Source organism: Poecile atricapillus, chromosome Z, assembly GCF_030490865.1.
Source record: "Poecile atricapillus isolate bPoeAtr1 chromosome Z, bPoeAtr1.hap1, whole genome shotgun sequence".
Classification (NCBI taxonomy): Eukaryota; Metazoa; Chordata; class Aves; order Passeriformes; family Paridae; genus Poecile; species Poecile atricapillus.
Window position 1 is genome coordinate 125,306,263 of NC_081289.1, and position 17,535 is coordinate 125,323,797.

At 36.4% G+C, this 17,535-nt stretch overlaps 2 protein-coding genes across 2 annotated transcripts in view; one reads left to right on the plus strand and one right to left on the minus strand.

The window, feature by feature from the left end:
- CWC27 (CWC27 spliceosome associated cyclophilin) overlaps positions 1-6,690 on the minus strand; it is a 100,259-nt gene extending 93,569 nt beyond the window's left edge. Inside the window, exons 1-7 of the mRNA XM_058827804.1 lie at positions 6,501-6,690; positions 5,690-5,786; positions 4,023-4,135; positions 2,667-2,810; positions 1,860-1,958; positions 1,603-1,706; positions 566-635 (exon numbers count right to left, since the gene is read on the minus strand). Coding sequence (XP_058683787.1) covers positions 566-635; positions 1,603-1,706; positions 1,860-1,958; positions 2,667-2,810; positions 4,023-4,135; positions 5,690-5,786; positions 6,501-6,542 — 669 coding nt within the window. The 5' untranslated portion in view covers positions 6,543-6,690. The remainder of the gene's footprint in view (positions 1-565; positions 636-1,602; positions 1,707-1,859; positions 1,959-2,666; positions 2,811-4,022; positions 4,136-5,689; positions 5,787-6,500) is intronic.
- A 197-nt stretch (positions 6,691-6,887) lies between these two features.
- Positions 6,888-15,711, plus strand: SREK1IP1 (SREK1 interacting protein 1). The gene is made up of 5 exons (XM_058826246.1): positions 6,888-6,950; positions 9,487-9,534; positions 11,129-11,269; positions 13,294-13,372; positions 14,922-15,711. The coding sequence occupies exons 1-5, from the start codon at positions 6,938-6,940 to the stop codon at positions 15,103-15,105; spliced, it is 465 nt and encodes a 154-aa protein (XP_058682229.1). The 5' UTR covers positions 6,888-6,937; the 3' UTR covers positions 15,106-15,711.
- Positions 15,712-17,535: the final 1,824 nt, after the last annotated feature.

The window sequence follows — 17,535 nt, forward strand, 5'->3', positions numbered from 1 at the left end:
TAAGTCAGGGAAGGAAATGTTAGATCAAAGATTACCTGTGCAATCCTGATTCTGTGAACATGAACATTTCATTATAGTGCACTATTAATACTATATACGATAATAGACTATTTTCTCCACAATAACCACGCTTCATTTTGCTCACAGATGGATGGATATATGTAAGAAAATGGAGATAAACATGCACTTGAAATGCATATGATTATCTTCATTATTCAAGTATTTCACCATATAATTGCATTCATAAATAAAGGACTTGGAAAAGAATAAGTACCTTTCACTTCCATGATTTTTAAACAGCAGACAGATTTATACTATGAAATTTTATGTTCATAGAAATGTAAAAATTCCATGCAGTAACTGAAGGCACCTTCAAAATCAAGCAAGCTAAAAACTTGTTTTTGCAAAATGCTATAACAGCAGAATCCTAAAAATTGAAGCAACTGCTAGTATTATTGTTCAAAATGCAAACATAAGAAGAAGACTAAAAACTTTAAACCTTTCCACAAATATGCAGAAAAGTAATTAGGTTGAAAGGAAAAATAAGAATAATTTGGTACAATACCTGACTAACTCTACTGACTTCTTCCTCTTCTTCTTCAGCTTCTTCGCCAAAGGAAAGCAGGCTAAAGTTCCTTTAAGAGAAAAAAGAAAATTTATAGTAAAATTTTAAATACCGTCTTAGTAACATTCAATTAACTTTAAATATATTACATTTATGTTGTACATGATTTTTTAAAAACCTTTTTGTCCTGAGATATGTACCGATTCCAAACAACTACCACATTTTGCTTTGAAATAAATTGTACATATTTAGAAAAGCGCATTGTACTATACTCCTGAGACAAAACAAGGGTAGCAAAGCATCAATTAAGGCACAATTTAAGAAATCCTGTCTTGACTAATCTCCCAGATTCTTGAATGCTGAGAATTCCGTTGCATTTTTTTTCTCAACAGAGCAGCATTCAAGATGCAAGATTTTCAAGATATGACAGCTCAGACAGGTATCAAATGTATACATATTCACAGAATATAATTAAAAGAAATTATGATCTATAATTTCTTTTTCAAGAGTTAACTGTTCACATTGTAGGAACCAGTCAGTTGCAATATGTTCTATTTTTATGCAGCAGAACTGAGAGCATGCCCATTTTAGATTCCTATTACTTTTCACTGCATGTTTGTGACTACGAATTTTCATTCACAGAAACTAAAATTTCCCATGTCAAAATACCTGCCTCTTGCTAAGTACTTCAGTGGGGGAGAAATGGCATCTGATAAAACAAGTTCAAAAAATCCCAAACAACTGAGCTGCGACCTAGATACCCCTACCAGTAGGTTTTAACTGCAGAGATGACTGCACATTGTGGCATCTGGGAAAGATAAACTACCTTTTATTATTTTCAACAAACTATTCACAATGCACAAAACAGTTACAGCTGAGCAGATGCACAGGAACATTTCAGTCAGAGAAACTAGATTTGCATGATCCTCTCTGGAAAAAAGGAAGTGCTTCAAAGGCAGAAATGGAAATAAAAAACTGCTAAGCTAAAATTTAAATGTGAAAGAAAATTAACCACCATTTATGTTGCATGTATTTACTTTGTGCCTTTTACTTTGGACTTTTTAGTTTCTTCTTCTGCTTTGTCCTTCTTCAGTTTTCTGTTTGGTCTTGGGACAATGTCATCAAAAGGATTAAACAAAACCTGTTAAAAAAGCCAGTATTTTAGACACATCTTTAATGAATATTTTGTAGTTAAGTGATTCAATATTTCAAAACAATACGCAAAAGGACAAGCCAAATTTTCTGAACACTGCATAAAATAATTTAAAATGTCACATTTCAAAACACAACATACCTCACTACTTCTTATTTTGTGTGGACTGAGAGGTCTCTCCTCCTTGTCAACTTCTACTTCAGCCAGGCGCAACATGTTATATATCGTATCCCCTGTAACCTGGCAAATTTACAAAGAAAGGTTTGAAAATTCTTGACTGTAATGTGTGGTATTTATTGTGCAAAATACAAGGCAATTACTGTGTAAAAATTTTGAAAGCACATTTGATATAGGAAATATTGTAAGCATGCAATATGTGTAAAAGACAGCAAGTACAATGTACAAAAGTTTGGGTTTTTAAATTTAATGGCAAAAGTTGAAGGAATGGAGGTTGTTTTGAGAATGCATACAGAGGAAGACAATGAAGTTACTGTGAAACAAAAAACACTGAAATATACAAAGTATTTGCTTTAATTTCTTTTAAGTAAATTATGAGAGTGGTAAATTCATCTCATGTTTTTTATCTTCCTGATCTGTCTTGGGTAATTAGAATCAAATCAATTCTAAACAGAATTTTCCAACATGCCATTAGTATTAGATGAACTGATTAACAACAGAGCCATAATAATACAAATGAGATTATTTAAAGGCAGCACAACATGAAAATACAATTTAGAAGAAAAACAAGAGCAAAACAGGTAGTAACAGGCACAACCCACAGAAACATTCCTACCAGATATAAGAAACAAAGAGAATGGAAGAGACCCTAGAAAGCAATGGATTAAATTTCAAATGCACATAGCAGCAAACAATACTAAACTGGCCTTCAGGGAAACTTCTAGTAGCATCTGTCAGATTTAAACTGGGATTCCAATTCATGTAACAGACCTTTCCAAAGATTGTGTGCTTGTTGTTAAGTTCATCTGCACGACCCAATGTAAAAAAAAATTGACTCCCGTTATCATGGGGTCCAGCATTTGCCATTGCAACAAGTCCTCTTCGATTAAATCGCAATCGTGAGTGGAACTCATCCTGGTAAAAGCAGGACAGAAAAGAGAATGACTTCAGCATAAAACTATTTTTTCACTCCTTTAGCTGCAGCATGATAGGAGCTGGAGTGGTATTATTTACATCAACATGCACACACAGAAAACAATGCTACTGATTTTCTTTTGAATTCAGACAGTAATAAATCCAAATTTTGAAACTCTATGCCAGAATTATATTTAAAATCTCCTACTCTAAGCAGAAAAAATTATTTTTAGTCAGTAGTTCTAATACTTAGTGCCTACAATGATGCAAAAAAATGAACAAATCTTCAAAAGAAATCATAAACACACAACAAACACCAAACAAAAAATTAGAAACTAAAATATCAGTAAGAGAAAGACACATTACTAATTAAAAAAATTCTAAATTCCGTCTTGTTAATTTTATCTTTTCCAGTCATTGCCTATAAATCAATTGTTATTCATTATTTTTATTTGCATTCATTATTCCCCCAATATTAAGAAAATAAAAAAAACATTTTAAAAAGTAACTGCATTTCATACACTTCTTTCAAAAATACTATTCTTGGCAATCACTATATTTATGTGAAAAATTAATTTAAATCCTAATTAATGTAAAGTTACTAAAAGCACATTAAGAGGTTGTAATAGTAGATGAATGCAAAAATCCATTGGAAGAACATTTCCTGGATTTAGGAAGACAAAACAGGACTCCTTCCAAAGCAAGGGAAAGCAATGAATACCACTGTAACATCACAATACTAAACACTGCAATACTGAGATACCACTCATTATGAAGCAGCAATGCTACTGTAATATTGGTAATTTTTGTTTTGTTCTCTGCTCAGGTACCATTCAATCCCACAAATTTCAGGTTCATACTAGATGAAAAAATCTAGCAGCAAGAAGATGGAAGGCCCAGAAGCAGGCTTTGTAGCTTCAGTCACAAGTAAAGGTGGCTGCCCCACCTGAAACAGAACAGTCAGGCACAACAGAACACTGCTGAGCCTGTGTGTAGCTTCACCCAGGATCTGAGCACGCAGGTTTATCATTATTCCAGAGTAGCTAGATCTAAGAAGTCTTAGTTTAGAAGGGCACATTCAAACATACTGAAATAGCACATGAAGGCATCTACTGCATGTAGATGCTTTTCATATAAGATTTGCTTTCTCAGAACTTGGAACAATGGACAGAGAATAACAAACCAATTAACATATAAGATATAGATACACACCTTGAAAGGAGCTCCATAGACTGACTCTCCTCCTGATCCAGTACCAGTGGGATCACCCCCTTGCACAATAAAGCCAGGCACTACTCTGTGAAATATTGTGTTATTGTAATACTCTAAAAAAAAAAAAAAGAAAAAAGAAAAAAGAATAAGCTCTTAAATACATGCAAGTGGTCTCAAACCCAAACTTTCATATACATCATGCAATGATGTCCAGAGACAGAAGTTCCAGAAAACAAACATTGTAACTCCATTCTGCTATTGGCTTCTATTTGGTTCCCTCCTATTCTCCACAATCTTATGAAATCACACTCTGTGATGTCACATGTTTCTATTGCAAAAAATCCTGCCCATCACTGACAAGATGACCTTGATGAAAGTCTTTTCAGCTTTTAAGTTTTATTACTGGAATGACAAAATAGAACAATCTAAAACAAGAACTACAAATACTGTGCTCTGTCCTAGATGAGATCTCACATTCAACATTAGCAATATCCAAATACAGATAATTTGCATTTTCACTCACCAGCACAGAATACCCCTCATCACTTACACTGCACATACAGTGGTAATTTTTGCAGAATTAAATATGTGGTACATTTTGCTCACTAAGCTATCTTCTTTTATTTATCTGATGGAGGTTACAAGATCATAAGAAAACAAAAGGAATGAAAACATAACTTTACCTGAACCAAACCCCTGGCTGATATTATAACAATAATAATTAAAAAAATAAACCTGCAGCATGCTGCAAGATAAAGTAGGGCATGCAAATGTTGCAGCATAACTAGACACAGTCATGTATAGTTACATACTCTGATAGTACTGATAAATATTTAAATGCATTATACAAAGCACAAGATGCAACACAGCAGTTAAAAAAAATCAGAAAGGAAATAAAATCTACCGAGTATACACGAACCTTTATCACAGGCTAAGAAATTCCTTTACCATTGCAAAAAGTCTCAACGTGAGGGCAAAGAACACAAAACAGACTGTATCTGTGATGGGGGCACAAAAGCCTAGACTGCTATTTTTTTTTTAACAGTTGAAAGCTAGAAGAACTCTTAACAATTCTATAAATGCTTAAATGGGAGAGCAGCACCAGTCAGAAAACATATAAAGGCATCAAGTCTTTTACAGATTTTTGTTACAGTTTTCTCAGTAGGGAGCTTCTCATTCTGGCACCCACTACTTCAGTGGAAAGTTTTACAGAGCTTTCATCAACAAAAAAATACAGCAACTGAAACATTAGGAGCACTCATGGGGAGAAAAAAAAAAAGAAATGGTACTGTAAATTGTGATGCAGAAATAAGAATGTTGGAGAATGTCAGATATTGCATCATTGTCATTTTATACACACACTGAAGCTGTTATACTTTGTAGACATTTTCTGAAAGTGAGTCTTCTCAAGACTCTGACAGACAATGTCTCAATACTATGTCATCTATTTAATTTGAGAAAAGCATCAGAAATTTTTACTTTTTTTTCTCCACCAGCTTAAATGGTAACCTTGAAAACGTTGCCTGAGTGTTAATTATTAATTTCTAAACAGAAATAAACTTATGACATACTAAAGTCAAAACATAATTATGACCTCTGTTTTCTAGAAAGGACACAAAGATCACATATGAATTAATTTCAACAACTCCATTGCATTCAGCCATTACCTTCCATACACAGCTGGATGAAATTTCTGCATGCTTTTGGTGCTTCTTTTGACCATAATTCTATATCTATCTCTCCTGCTGTAGTTCTCAGCAAAACCTATAAACATACAGAAAATGCAGCCTCAGTTTCATTGTAACTGACCAAAGAATACAATGCTTAAGAACAATAGATGTGAATTTGTTCTATTTGTAGGAGTGGTATACATTTAGTTGTGTCAGTTAGCTACTGTTAATTCTAACTAGCATTTCCAGAAATTGAGAGTATTTCTGAATCAACGTGTATAATGAAGATGTATAACATAGCTGTAATAGCGTAACATACATAACACAACATAACATAACATAACAAAACATAACGTGGCTGATACTTTACAGAAACTTAGATACCCTTTATCATCTACATAACGAAACAACGTGGGAAAAAAAAAAAGCCATAAATATCCAAAGGTATCGATCTTAGAAGGAACACCATTACATTCAGTGAGAGATCATAATAAAATTGAGGACTTAAGATATAATCGAGAATAGAGGAAATTAAATTAAACGCTTCGAGGACTGCTCTGTGTTATGTCTCCAGACATCACGCCTCGTGCTTTTACTCTGGCGGCGTCAAAGTAACTTTAACCAAAGGAGTCCACCACAGAAACAATGATCTGACCTCCCCACCCTCAATCACCACCATCACCATCACCATCGTCACCATCACCATCGTCACCATCACCATCACCACCCAAGTTCGTGTTCATCTCGCCTGTCCTCCCATAACCCTACAGCATATAACTTCTCCAGGATTTCACCCTGTCAGACTCACCTTCCCGTTGGTGGGAGGCTCCTGGATGTAGATGTTGCTCATGGTGGGGAAAGGACCGGCCCGCCCGGCGAGCCTGACGCTGGACCCCGCTTCGCCTCCAACACTTCCTACCGCCCCGAGCCGCCCGCCATCTTGGGCGCCTGTACACAACCTAGGGAAGGGGGGATGCAGTTGCACAAGCCGGGAGAAAGGAAGAAGGAACGAGTCCTCGCCCGGAGTCTCTCCAAGATTCACTGGAAAAAAGGGGTGTCTTGCGAATGATCTGCAGGCTTCTCCACACCTCTGTGGTGCCCCACCGCGGTTCCCGCCCTAGGGGTGCTGAGGCCCCCTGCCTTCCTTGAGAGTGGTACGGTCCGGGAGTGTGCCGGGCAAAGCCTTCCGGCGGGGAGAGGCGTCGCTGCGCATGCGGGCCGGTCCGGTTCGGAGAGTGCGGCGGGATGGCGCTGCCGGGTGAGGGGCTCCCGCTTGGGGCCGCGGCGGGGCAGGGAGAGCGCCGGCCGGCTCCGCCCGACAGCCTGGGGACGGGAACGAGCGGCTGGGCGGTGGACAGCTGGGACAATTGCGCGGGGAGGGCTCGCGGCCGTGCGCGGCACTGGGAAGCGTGCGGGAGACTGCGGGCGCTGCTGCTCCGGTCCGCGCTGCCGGGGGCAGCGGCAGGGAGAGGGAGGAGGACATGGAGAGGGAGAGGGAAATGGAGAGGGAGGAGGACATGGAGAGGGAGAAGGAAATGGAGAGGGAGAGGGAAATGGAGAGGGAGGGGGAAATGGAGAGGGAGGGGGGTCCGCGCTGGGCAGGGGCAGCGCAGGGGCGCTGCGGCCGCGTCCTCTTGAGACTGCGAGGCTCTCCCCGAGCTTCTGGGTGGCCCGGCGCTCCGCTCCCATCGCCGCCTTCTCTGAGGTTAGAGCTAAAGAACGGTGGTTGTCAGACATGGCTTTTCTCCTCCGTGGTAGTTTTGGATTAACGCTTGTGTCCCAGTAGACTGTTCTTGTGAGACAGGGCAGGCAGAAGCACCTGCGCGGTTTACAAGGTATTCGGGTATGTTGTCGCCATTTCTTCCTAGTGTTGTCTTGTCCTGACAAACAGGGAGTGTTTGGTTCAGGAACAGCTGAACAGGCCTGAGCTTTGGTGAGCAACTGTTTATCTCATGAGGAGAAGGCATTCATAAGCTTCTTCCCATTCTAGAAGAGTTTTTTGTGGAGGACATGTTTGCATTCAAAAGTTTCCAAAGCTTTTCTTTTCAATCTTATTCTCCACTGAATGATTTGGGTCCTTAGTTGCGTGCCGTTTGTTAATTGTCTTGAGAATTATGATATGGGAAGAAGAGTGAGAAAGAAAGCTTCTTGCGATTTGTTTGCTTTTAGTCATCTAAAATTTCATCTAGTCCAATCCCCTGCCTCTAACATTATTATTTAAAGCCAATTATTATGAAAAGCCATAAAAACAATAATAAAATTTAAGTCCTTGGAATTTGGTGGGAATATTTGATGACAATATTAGCATTCTTGTCATCTGCTGTGTGTCTCTTTTGGAGATCCTGACTTACATGGCAGACTTCTGTAGTGTGCACGTGACTCTACTGACCTCCCTTTGCTGCAACACCAAATCTTTCTTTACCTATGGGTCAGCTGTGCAGAGGTTGACTCTGTATTTCAGAAAGTTGAGACAAAGTAGATGGCTTGGGTAATCTTGTTTTCTAGTCCCAAGGAGTAGTGAACAAGCAAATGCTGATTTGAGTGTTTCTTTGATGTGACATTGCAAGATACTTTTATGCTTTTGATTTTTATTTTGTGACTCTTTCTTCTCTGTTTCCTACCTCCTTATCTCTCATGGGTGTCCTTCTAAAGATAGTCATGAAACAGGTACCTGAACACTGCTGACCTTGAAGGGGATATGTAATACTAAGGTTTTGGGATTTGCAGAAAATCACCTGTTATAATGGAATGTATGGATCTTTGTTGCTTGGCTTTCCAATACCCTTTAAGGCATACACCTGAGTTGTCCAAGTTTCAAAGGTAGTTTTTTAAACTTGGAGTTTGAAAGTTTCTGTTATTTTGAGTAGAATTTTCTAAAGACAGTGCTTGTTTCAGGAAATCATAGTTTAAATTAATGGGGCCAATGTACTCCATTTCTGATAGTATATGACTGCTTAAGTCACTGGGGTTTTTCTGCTCTATTCAGTTGGGAGATAGAAGAGCATCCTTTGATTTTGGAAATTCAGTTGTCCCTTTCATTACCAATGGCTTAAATTATTAAAATTAGATTGATCTGTGGGGCAAATCCCTGGTTCTTCTCCTGAATTATGTCCTACTGTGTCTGTTTAACTTAACTGTTGTCTCACATGGGAGAATCATACACTTTCAATACCTAAAATTTGCATTATTCAGATCCTTCTTCCTGCTTAGAATCCAAACTTTTCTGTTACTGTCTTTACTTTCTTACACATTTGCTTTTTTGCATTTTTTGTATTTGGTGTCATGTTGTCTGGATTCAGAATAATTTAACGATTTGTTGACTTTTTATTTCCTTATTTTCAGGAGTGATTTTTTGGTTTGGTCTTTTTAATTGCCTTGTAAAGTCAATTCTTGTAATTAAATTATAAATCACTATAGAGTTTCCAGATGCCTGCCAACATCCTTGCACTGCTAGAATTTATATAGTGTGCTACAGATCACTGCAATGTTAGAGGTCTATGACTGGGTTCCTACTGTAACTATACAAGTGGAAAGGTTACAATAAACCAAATTAGGATTTGGCAGTAAATTATGTAAGACTAAATGATCTCTAGCAGTTGAAACTAGTCAAATGTTCTGATAGACTACTGTAGAGAAAAGTAGCCTTAGAAATGCAGTTTTTTTAAGAGATCTTAGTGTACTTAGTACTTGTGAGGGGGTGATCACTTCTGTGTACTCATAATATCAAGTTGCATTTGAAAGAAACTTGAAAGTTCTCTTCAGCAACACCTAATTGATGAAATTTTCTCTTTCAGGTGGAAATAAGGATAATATCAGAGCTGGATGCAAAAAGTGTGGCTACCGTAAGTCTGTAATAAGCAATATGAAGTTATGGTGTTTTCTTTAGTTTATGATGTTGGTTGGAACTGCCTTTAGAGGAGAAGGGGAAAAAAGAAAGAAGTATTCTCCCTTGTATTCCCAGTATTCTGCCCAGATGTTTGTCAGTTTAAATTACCACATTATTTTTCTTTTATTTATTTCATGTTCATTCTCTGGTTTCTCACATTATCAATGCTCTTTGAGTTTCTCAGGAAAGAAAAAACAACAAAGCTATTATATTTATACATACTACATGTCAGTGCAATTACTTGAGAAACTTCGCATTGAAAGCACCTTCTTTGATATACATTGAGATGAATGCTTGTGCTTCTTTTGAACCTTACTGCAAAGAGGCAGGCATTTCAGTTTAAGTCCAATCTAAATCACCAGTAAAAATAGTTTAAAATCTGTATTATCTTTTATGCTAAGAAAATACTATTTTGTGCATTGTTTATTTCAAGAAACAGCTACCTTTACTGCTTACAATTTCTGCAGTTGGCATTTAGCTCATGATTTGGATTATACACTGATTGTAAATGTCTGTGACTACTTTCCTGATTGATGGAGACAGGTCTTAGTGAAGATTATAAATTTTTAGTCACTGTCTATTTATTATTTTTTGGAACATTGGAGGAATGAACACTGTTTTGTACTGAATTGTCTTGAACTTTCAGCACAGTGAGTGAAGCTGTCCAGGTTTTTTATGAGTGTTATGTTGGGTGACAGGAAAAAAGATTGCTTCATGCTTTCACTTCAGGCTTTGCAACAAATTTTGTCAATGAATTGCTTTGTGTATCTGTTCTTTCAAAGAACAGTGGATATAAATATAGATTTAGTGCTTTGTTTCTACATGCAACAAGTATCAGAAGCTTTCTGGAAGAGAAGGAAAGTTGTAGTCAAATCACGTGATCCATGTCTATATGTTCCTAAAATCTCTTGTCTTCAAGATTAGGTAGTTTGACATCATCCTTACTAAGAACATGAGCCTATTTCAATTGCTACTTGAATTACTGTGTCTCCAAAACCATATCTTAATTTTTTTAAAATTTCATTTTATTATTTCAATGAGAGCATTCAGCACAAGCTTTCTAGCTGGTCATGATTATCAGGATGTAACTTAGAAAACTAAAGGTACTGGTCAGGTAGTATTTTAGTATTAAATGCTGGTTGTTAAAGATTATGTCTCATAAGCAAATAGAATTCTACAATTTCACTAGAGGGAGTTAAGCAATGCATTTACTGTAGTTTTGGAAATATTTCATGCTATGTTTTTAGGTAATTTCTTTAGAAAGTATCTAAGACCATTATAAAATAGAAACTAAAGTTGAAAAAAATCTTCAAATAAGCAGAATAGGAGAAAGGCCATAAAGCACTATTAAATGGAAGAGCATTGAACAACCTAACAAAGTTCTTGGAGACTTTTTCAAAGTAAACTTTCTCCTGTCCCTTTCACAGATGACAGACTGCCTTTTTTCCTTTCACTTTTCAAAACTGAGTAATACAAAAATCAATGTTACTTAGTTTTTGATGTTTTTTGGTAAATTGTGATTTTTCTTTCTTTATATTTATGTTGTTCAGCTGGTCATCTGACATTTGAATGTCGAAACTTCCTCCGAGTAGATCCTCAGAGAGATATTGTTTTAGATGTTAGCAGCACTAGCAGTGAAGACAGCGAGGAAGAGGAACTACAGAGATTACAAGCCATGCGTGAAAAAAAGAGTAAGGTGTTTTTTGTGGGTCTTGGATAAGAGTCTTCTGACGTGCAGGGACTCTCACTTTATCCTTTTTGATTGCTACTTTTAATTATTTTAGCCTGTGATTTAAAAATGGGTCTTTTACTTTATGTGTTTAGACTTCAGAGATTTGATACACCTACACTCTTTTAGTATTATGATTAATTCCTTCTATAGGAAGTTATGAATGTACCCATTTAGAACATCTCAGAAGGGGCTCCTAAATACAAGAGATTATTGATCTTTTACTAAGAAGCTAGTAATGACATGGATGTTCTGAGTTAATCTTTTGATTGTGACACGTAGTTCAAACATCTTCTGATGAGAATATGACACCTGGATTTCTCTCCAGTTTCTGAGAGAAATCCACAGAGTAGGATTTTGACAGAAATATCTAGTAAATTGAAATTCAGTCATTCATATTTGGAGAAGTACTGTTCTATATTTGGAAGGTCTGAGTATCAGCTTGTTAGAGTGAGAATAGATGAGTTGTTTATCAGATACTTGAGTTCATTTGAATTTGGATTCCAAAGAGGTTGTTCACCCAAGAAAGAAGGGGAGTTTTTTCCACCATGGTGTGTTTTAAATGAATGAACTTTCTTCTCCTCTGCTCTTTTGTTTTTTATTAGGTTTTGTTCTCTTACTCTCATATGCTCTAACATTTAGTTCCTAAAGAAGAAGCTATTTAGAAAGGAAAAGGTGTAGATAGAACCATATAGTTAGCTGTACACTTCAAATGAAATGGGTAGGCTGTTTATCAAGAGTGCTGAACTGGTACTGGAATGGTGCTTTCTTGGAACAAGTCTCTGTGGAAAAAATACCACTTATTGTGTATTTCTGAATGTAAAGGTTGTTTTTTTTCAGTCCTAAGCTGATTGAAGATGGTTATCTGCAGGAAAAACAGCTGTTTATCCGACCTTGTAATATTCCTGTTTATTATATGTTCTCTCACAAATTGTGGCTGCTACATATATTGTAAGGAGACGTGTATTGTCAGAATTTTGCCATTTTTCTCATCTTCTCAAGATTTTGCACTATTTTCCTAAAAAAATACTATCTGTTCACCCATTCTCATTCATATTTGTTTTCATTGCTCCAAAGGTAATTTGCTCTTTTATGTCATACTAAATTCTTTCAAGTTCCGCTCCATAACATACAGACCAATAATTTGTATTTGTGGTAGCAAAGGAATAACTACACCAGCATTCAGTCTTTATGGAATGGGTCATAGGAATAAAATGAAATACTCAAAATTTCCTCTCTTTTTTAAGGATAAATTGTAAAACCAGTGCTTTCCTGTTAGCTGAATGTGTATTTGTGGTGGTGGATTTGTGGTGGATTTGCACTTTGGAGAGTTCAAAAGTACATTTTGGATTGGTATAGAAAAATCTAAGGTCAGAAATTGCATCTATGTCATAAAAACATTGGTTGTAAGTGAAATGTGAAGTTACTGTACTATACTGTAGAGGATTAGGGCAGGAGGCAGACACACCCTGATGAGGGGTGAGTCTTCTGCTGGTCTCTGTAGGCAGTACATTAACAATTAACTCAAATGTGTCTCACTTATGGCATTTCTGTTTGTGAAACATGAAATGGGGATGTGTGGAAATAACTCAGGGAAACCTAACAGAATATTATTTTAATTGTTCTAGTTTTCAGAGGTGGACAATAATATGTTAAATGTTAAAACTGCTAAAATACAGAAGAACAGATAAGAAAACCTGAATCTGATGTAATCATATAGGAAGAGGTCTTTTTGCTACGTTTTACAGGCCTTCCTTCATTCTTGGTGCTTAGATCAATGTCAATACAGTGTAAGTTGTGTATTGAAGTCTTGCTGCTACTGCAAAATATTTCTGAATTTGCTATACTAACCAGAATTTGGGGGAAGGAAAAGAAAGCCTTTTAACAAGAATTTTGTAATAACTTGACATTGCTATTGAAACTACTTTTTTAATGCTCATCTTAATTCAGATAAGTGTTTCGTAAACTTTAACTTTCTACCCATAGATTTAAATGAAGAGGAAGAAAAAAAGAAACAAAAAAGAAAAAGCAAAGAGAAAACAAAATTAAAAAGACCGAGGAAAAGGTAACCTTCTCACGCCTCTTTTCCTTTCAAAACACAGCTTTAGAAATATTTTTGATAACTTGTGTTTTCTCAGGAAATACTGCTTCTATTGATGCAAATTTATTTGCAAGTACATCTTCTACTTGTCACTGTTTTCCAGTGAGAACTGATTAATGTTTATAATCAGTTCTTGCTGGATGATAAAGGTAATGGTAAAATAATAGTAAGGTAAAGGTTCTTAGATTTTCGGGGGAGTCACAGGCCTTCTACAATGGAGTTAGGATCATTGGAGTCTTGAAAGCTCTAGCAAGCTGCAGGTCTGCAGATTGGAGAAAGCAGAAGTCCCTCTGACTGTCTAGCTTTAGACAAGCTGTGATGGGCAAAAAACAAGTCAGGAGGATTGTGGGGTTGGTCCCCAGCCTAGCCTGGGTGGAGAAGGCTCACTGAAGTTCAGAGACCGTAGGATTCTTTATGTGCACACGTGCATGTGTAAACACACCTGCAGGCACACACATGTGCTCTGAGTAACTGGCAGTTGTCAAAAGGGAAACCTCTGTAATACTGAGTTTTAGAAGCCTAAAAACAGTGTTACTCCAGATTCAGAGGAAAATGTTATAATAGCCCAATGTTTGTGAATCTGAGTTCTGGCCTGTGGACAGACTTGGTTTTTGGGGATTTTTTTGCTTTTTTTTTTTTTTTTTTTTTTCTCCTAAGTAAGACTGTAGATGAAACAAACTAATGTTTTGTCATTAGGACAACTGATAAGACAGTATGCCAGGAACTGCACTGGAAGATATAAACTGTAAAATGTATTTGGAGACTACAAGATGTCCCTCAGATACAAAGAAACAGGATTTAATACCTGTTGTATTTGCGTTTTTCCTTTTATTTACATTGTGTAGCTCAAGCTTCCACTTTCGAAGACAGCCTTTGCACTTGTGAAGAAGTAGAACAGCAAAAAGTCAACCTTGTTGGTTTTCTTTACATTCAAGTAATATTTAAGTAAACAATAGGACAAATGTCCTCTTTAGTATTCGTGAATATTTAATGACTTTTATTGTCATCACAGTTCTTTTATGTATGCAATCACTCATCACTACTGGTTAGAGACCAATAGTATGAGCTGCAAAAACATAAAAATTTTTCATAACTGTTCTCTTAGATTTTTGCATCAGGGACATATATCTGAAGGCATTAATTAGCATTGTTATTGATCATTTGGTATTTTAAAAGTGGAAACTCTATCTTGTTGTCATACTTTATTTTTTGATGGTCTGTACTCTTGGTTGTTTTTTTCTCAAAGACTGAAAACCCACACAACTTGCCTATTCCATTATTTTTTAATCTGTATTATAAACATATTACTTTTCTGGCATGAAAGTCTTAATAGGAAAGTCATCATTTAAGTTAAACATACAGATTCAGATAACATAAGGTTTCCAGTGGATGCTATTGTACAAATTCTACACCAAATTCAAATTGTGACATTATAAAAATACTGACACCTTAAATTATTACTGTGTTGTTTTCTTCGTTAATTACATATTGATCTGCATTTTTTTTTTACTAGATCTTCCTCATCAAGTTCAGTAGAAGAGGATGAGCCAAAGTCAAAAAAACAAAAATCACACAAAAAAGAAAAGGGGAAAAAGCATAAATCTAAGAAAGGAAAACATCATAAAAAGGAGAAGAAGAAGAGACGAAAGGAAAAAAGTTCATCTTCTAACAGTTCAGACAGTTCAAGTAGTGACTGATGTGCTGGTCTGTTTTTGCTTTTGCTTCTGCAGAGAAGATGATTTTCCTTTCAGAGCAAGTTTATTTATGCTTTGCAATGCTGTTTTAAAATGGGATATATATTTTTTTTTTTTTTTTGACAAATCTGTTTGCATACATCAGTGCTTCAAATTATTAGATGGACCATTTATGAAAAGAATCTGCTTTTCTATTTCAGATTTATTAGTACTAATGCAAGTGGTTCTAGACTCTTATTTTTAGTTCAGTTGTGATTGTGTTTGTAACCTTTACAGTAAGATGTGGTAAATTTCAGTTTGCAAGCCTTTGTGTAGAACGATAAGGACTTAAATATGCTTAATGTCAGAATGGTTACTTCAGATTTGGAAATTCAAGTGAGATTTTCTATTACCCTTTAAATAAATGTATGTTTTACATAACGTTTTCTGCTTACATACATTAATCAGTAAGTGCAAATATGAATCAGTGTTCAGGTCCTGAGAGGGAAAGAATGAGCAACGGGAAGCTAAAAAAGATCGATCCTTCAAAATTATATTCTAAAATCGATCTGGTCATAGACTGTGAAACATAACTACATATTCCTTTGGCAGGATCACTATAAGCAAGCTGAAAATAAACAGAAGCAAACAAAAGCTATCGATTTTTAAAGTTCTTTTTCCTTGGGTTTTGTTCTTTGTCATTTCATCTTCACATAGATGTAAAGGTTTGGATATCAAAACAAGACTTCTAGTATTGAACTTTAGCTATTTCTTCATTCCTGTCAATTGTTATTAGCTTCAGTTTGCATCTGAATCAATCAATCACACTTTTGAAGGCTAACCTTGGCATAACTCTACAGCAGTGATTGCATCCCTGCTACTCTACAGGCTCCAAAGCTCTTGCAATACAAAGGTGATGCCAGTACAAACAAGTGCCATTCCCTGTCAGCTTCTCTCAGGTACAGAATGAAAGGACCATTTCCAGAAAGACAAGAACAAAGCATATGAATAGTATATGGGGTAAGCATGACAAATGCATAGAGTAATGAAGAGTTAACATCCTTCATATGCTTTACAATAAACTCTGAAATGCAAATCAGTCTCTGTCAATTGGCACCAGGAAACAAAAGCAGATACTTGGTGTTTCCTTCAGTCATCTTTCCCAGGTAGTGGAAGAAAAATGTGCACATTGGCAGTTGAGTTGCTAAGATGGGAAACAAATTGCTATAAAATGCACCAAATCCTGGAATCACTGAATTGAAACTGAATGAAGCTCTTGTTTCACAAATAGCCAAAGAAAATACATAGTCACAGCACAAAAATTACAGCTTCAGTGTTCTCTGCAACTTGAGAGGCACCAAGGAAAACCCTTCAGTCTCTTTCACAGTTTAGGGTATATACATTTTGAAAATGTACCTTAAAGCTACTTTAAGTTACTTTAAAAGTAACTTAAAGCTACTTTCAACACAAATAATTTTGTATAATGTGTATTACCCTAATTTGAATATGTATCAGAATAGGACAGTTGAACAGCACTTCAATAATATTTTTCTCTTTAGATTCTACCAAAAGTATACTTCCATACTTAGTAGTTTTCATAGTCTTTAGAGGCATTTTAACAATATACTTGCCATCTTCATAATCTTAAACTTCTGAAGTCTTTTACCTGCTACTAGCATCATCTTGCAGTGTGAGGAAAGCCGTGTGTACAACTGCAATTTAATATTACTTTCCTGTGTTGATGCCATTTGGGTTTTGCCATTTTTTTTTCCTTTTATATGTTCTCTGTACTCTTCACGCATATATTTGTAACTCTGTGACCTATTGTACTAGTAGCTAGTTTTCCCAGTACTTTTCCATGGCCTTTCCCTAAGCAGAAAGACAAAACAAATTCCAGAGCTCCAAGCGCAGGGGGGTACAAGGCTCTGTGCTGGTTCTTGGGAACCAAGGCTGAGAATAACTCTTCAAGATACATTTTCATGGACAAAGCACAACTGCTGAAGCAGGTGCTCCAGAGAAGGGGCTTGACCTGTAGGGGGAATTGCATCACCTCTTCTTAAGTGATGCTTTTAATCAATTATTTCAGGAAATTTTAATTTCCTAAAACCTATAAAAATGTACTCCCACCTGGGCGTGGGGGGTGTGGGCTTTTGTGGACATTTTTCCGTAACTGTTCCTGAAGGCCTTCAAGTAATGATCCCCTTTTATATTACCTCCTTATTAAAGTACCGAGCTTCATTTCCAGGTTGGGCAAAAAGGCAACAGTGTTACCACAACAAGCTCTACCACCACTGAAATTTGTATGAATATTACTTTAAAGATTTTGTAATTTGGTAGTGTCAACTTGTATTGTTTACAGGACTCTTTCCTGAATATTTCCTGCAATTTAGTCAGATGCTTCCTCTGTTGTATTCTGAGCTCTCTTGGTATGTGTTGGTTCTTGTGCACTCTGCA

Excerpts from the sequence above, each read along its gene's own strand:
- SREK1IP1 (XM_058826246.1), top strand. Across the intron at positions 9,535-11,128 it reads ATGCAAAAAGTGTGGCTACC|CTGGTCATCTGACATTTGAA; the intron begins GTAAGTCTGTAA and ends TATGTTGTTCAG. Across the intron at positions 11,270-13,293 it reads AGCCATGCGTGAAAAAAAGA|ATTTAAATGAAGAGGAAGAA; the intron begins GTAAGGTGTTTT and ends TTCTACCCATAG.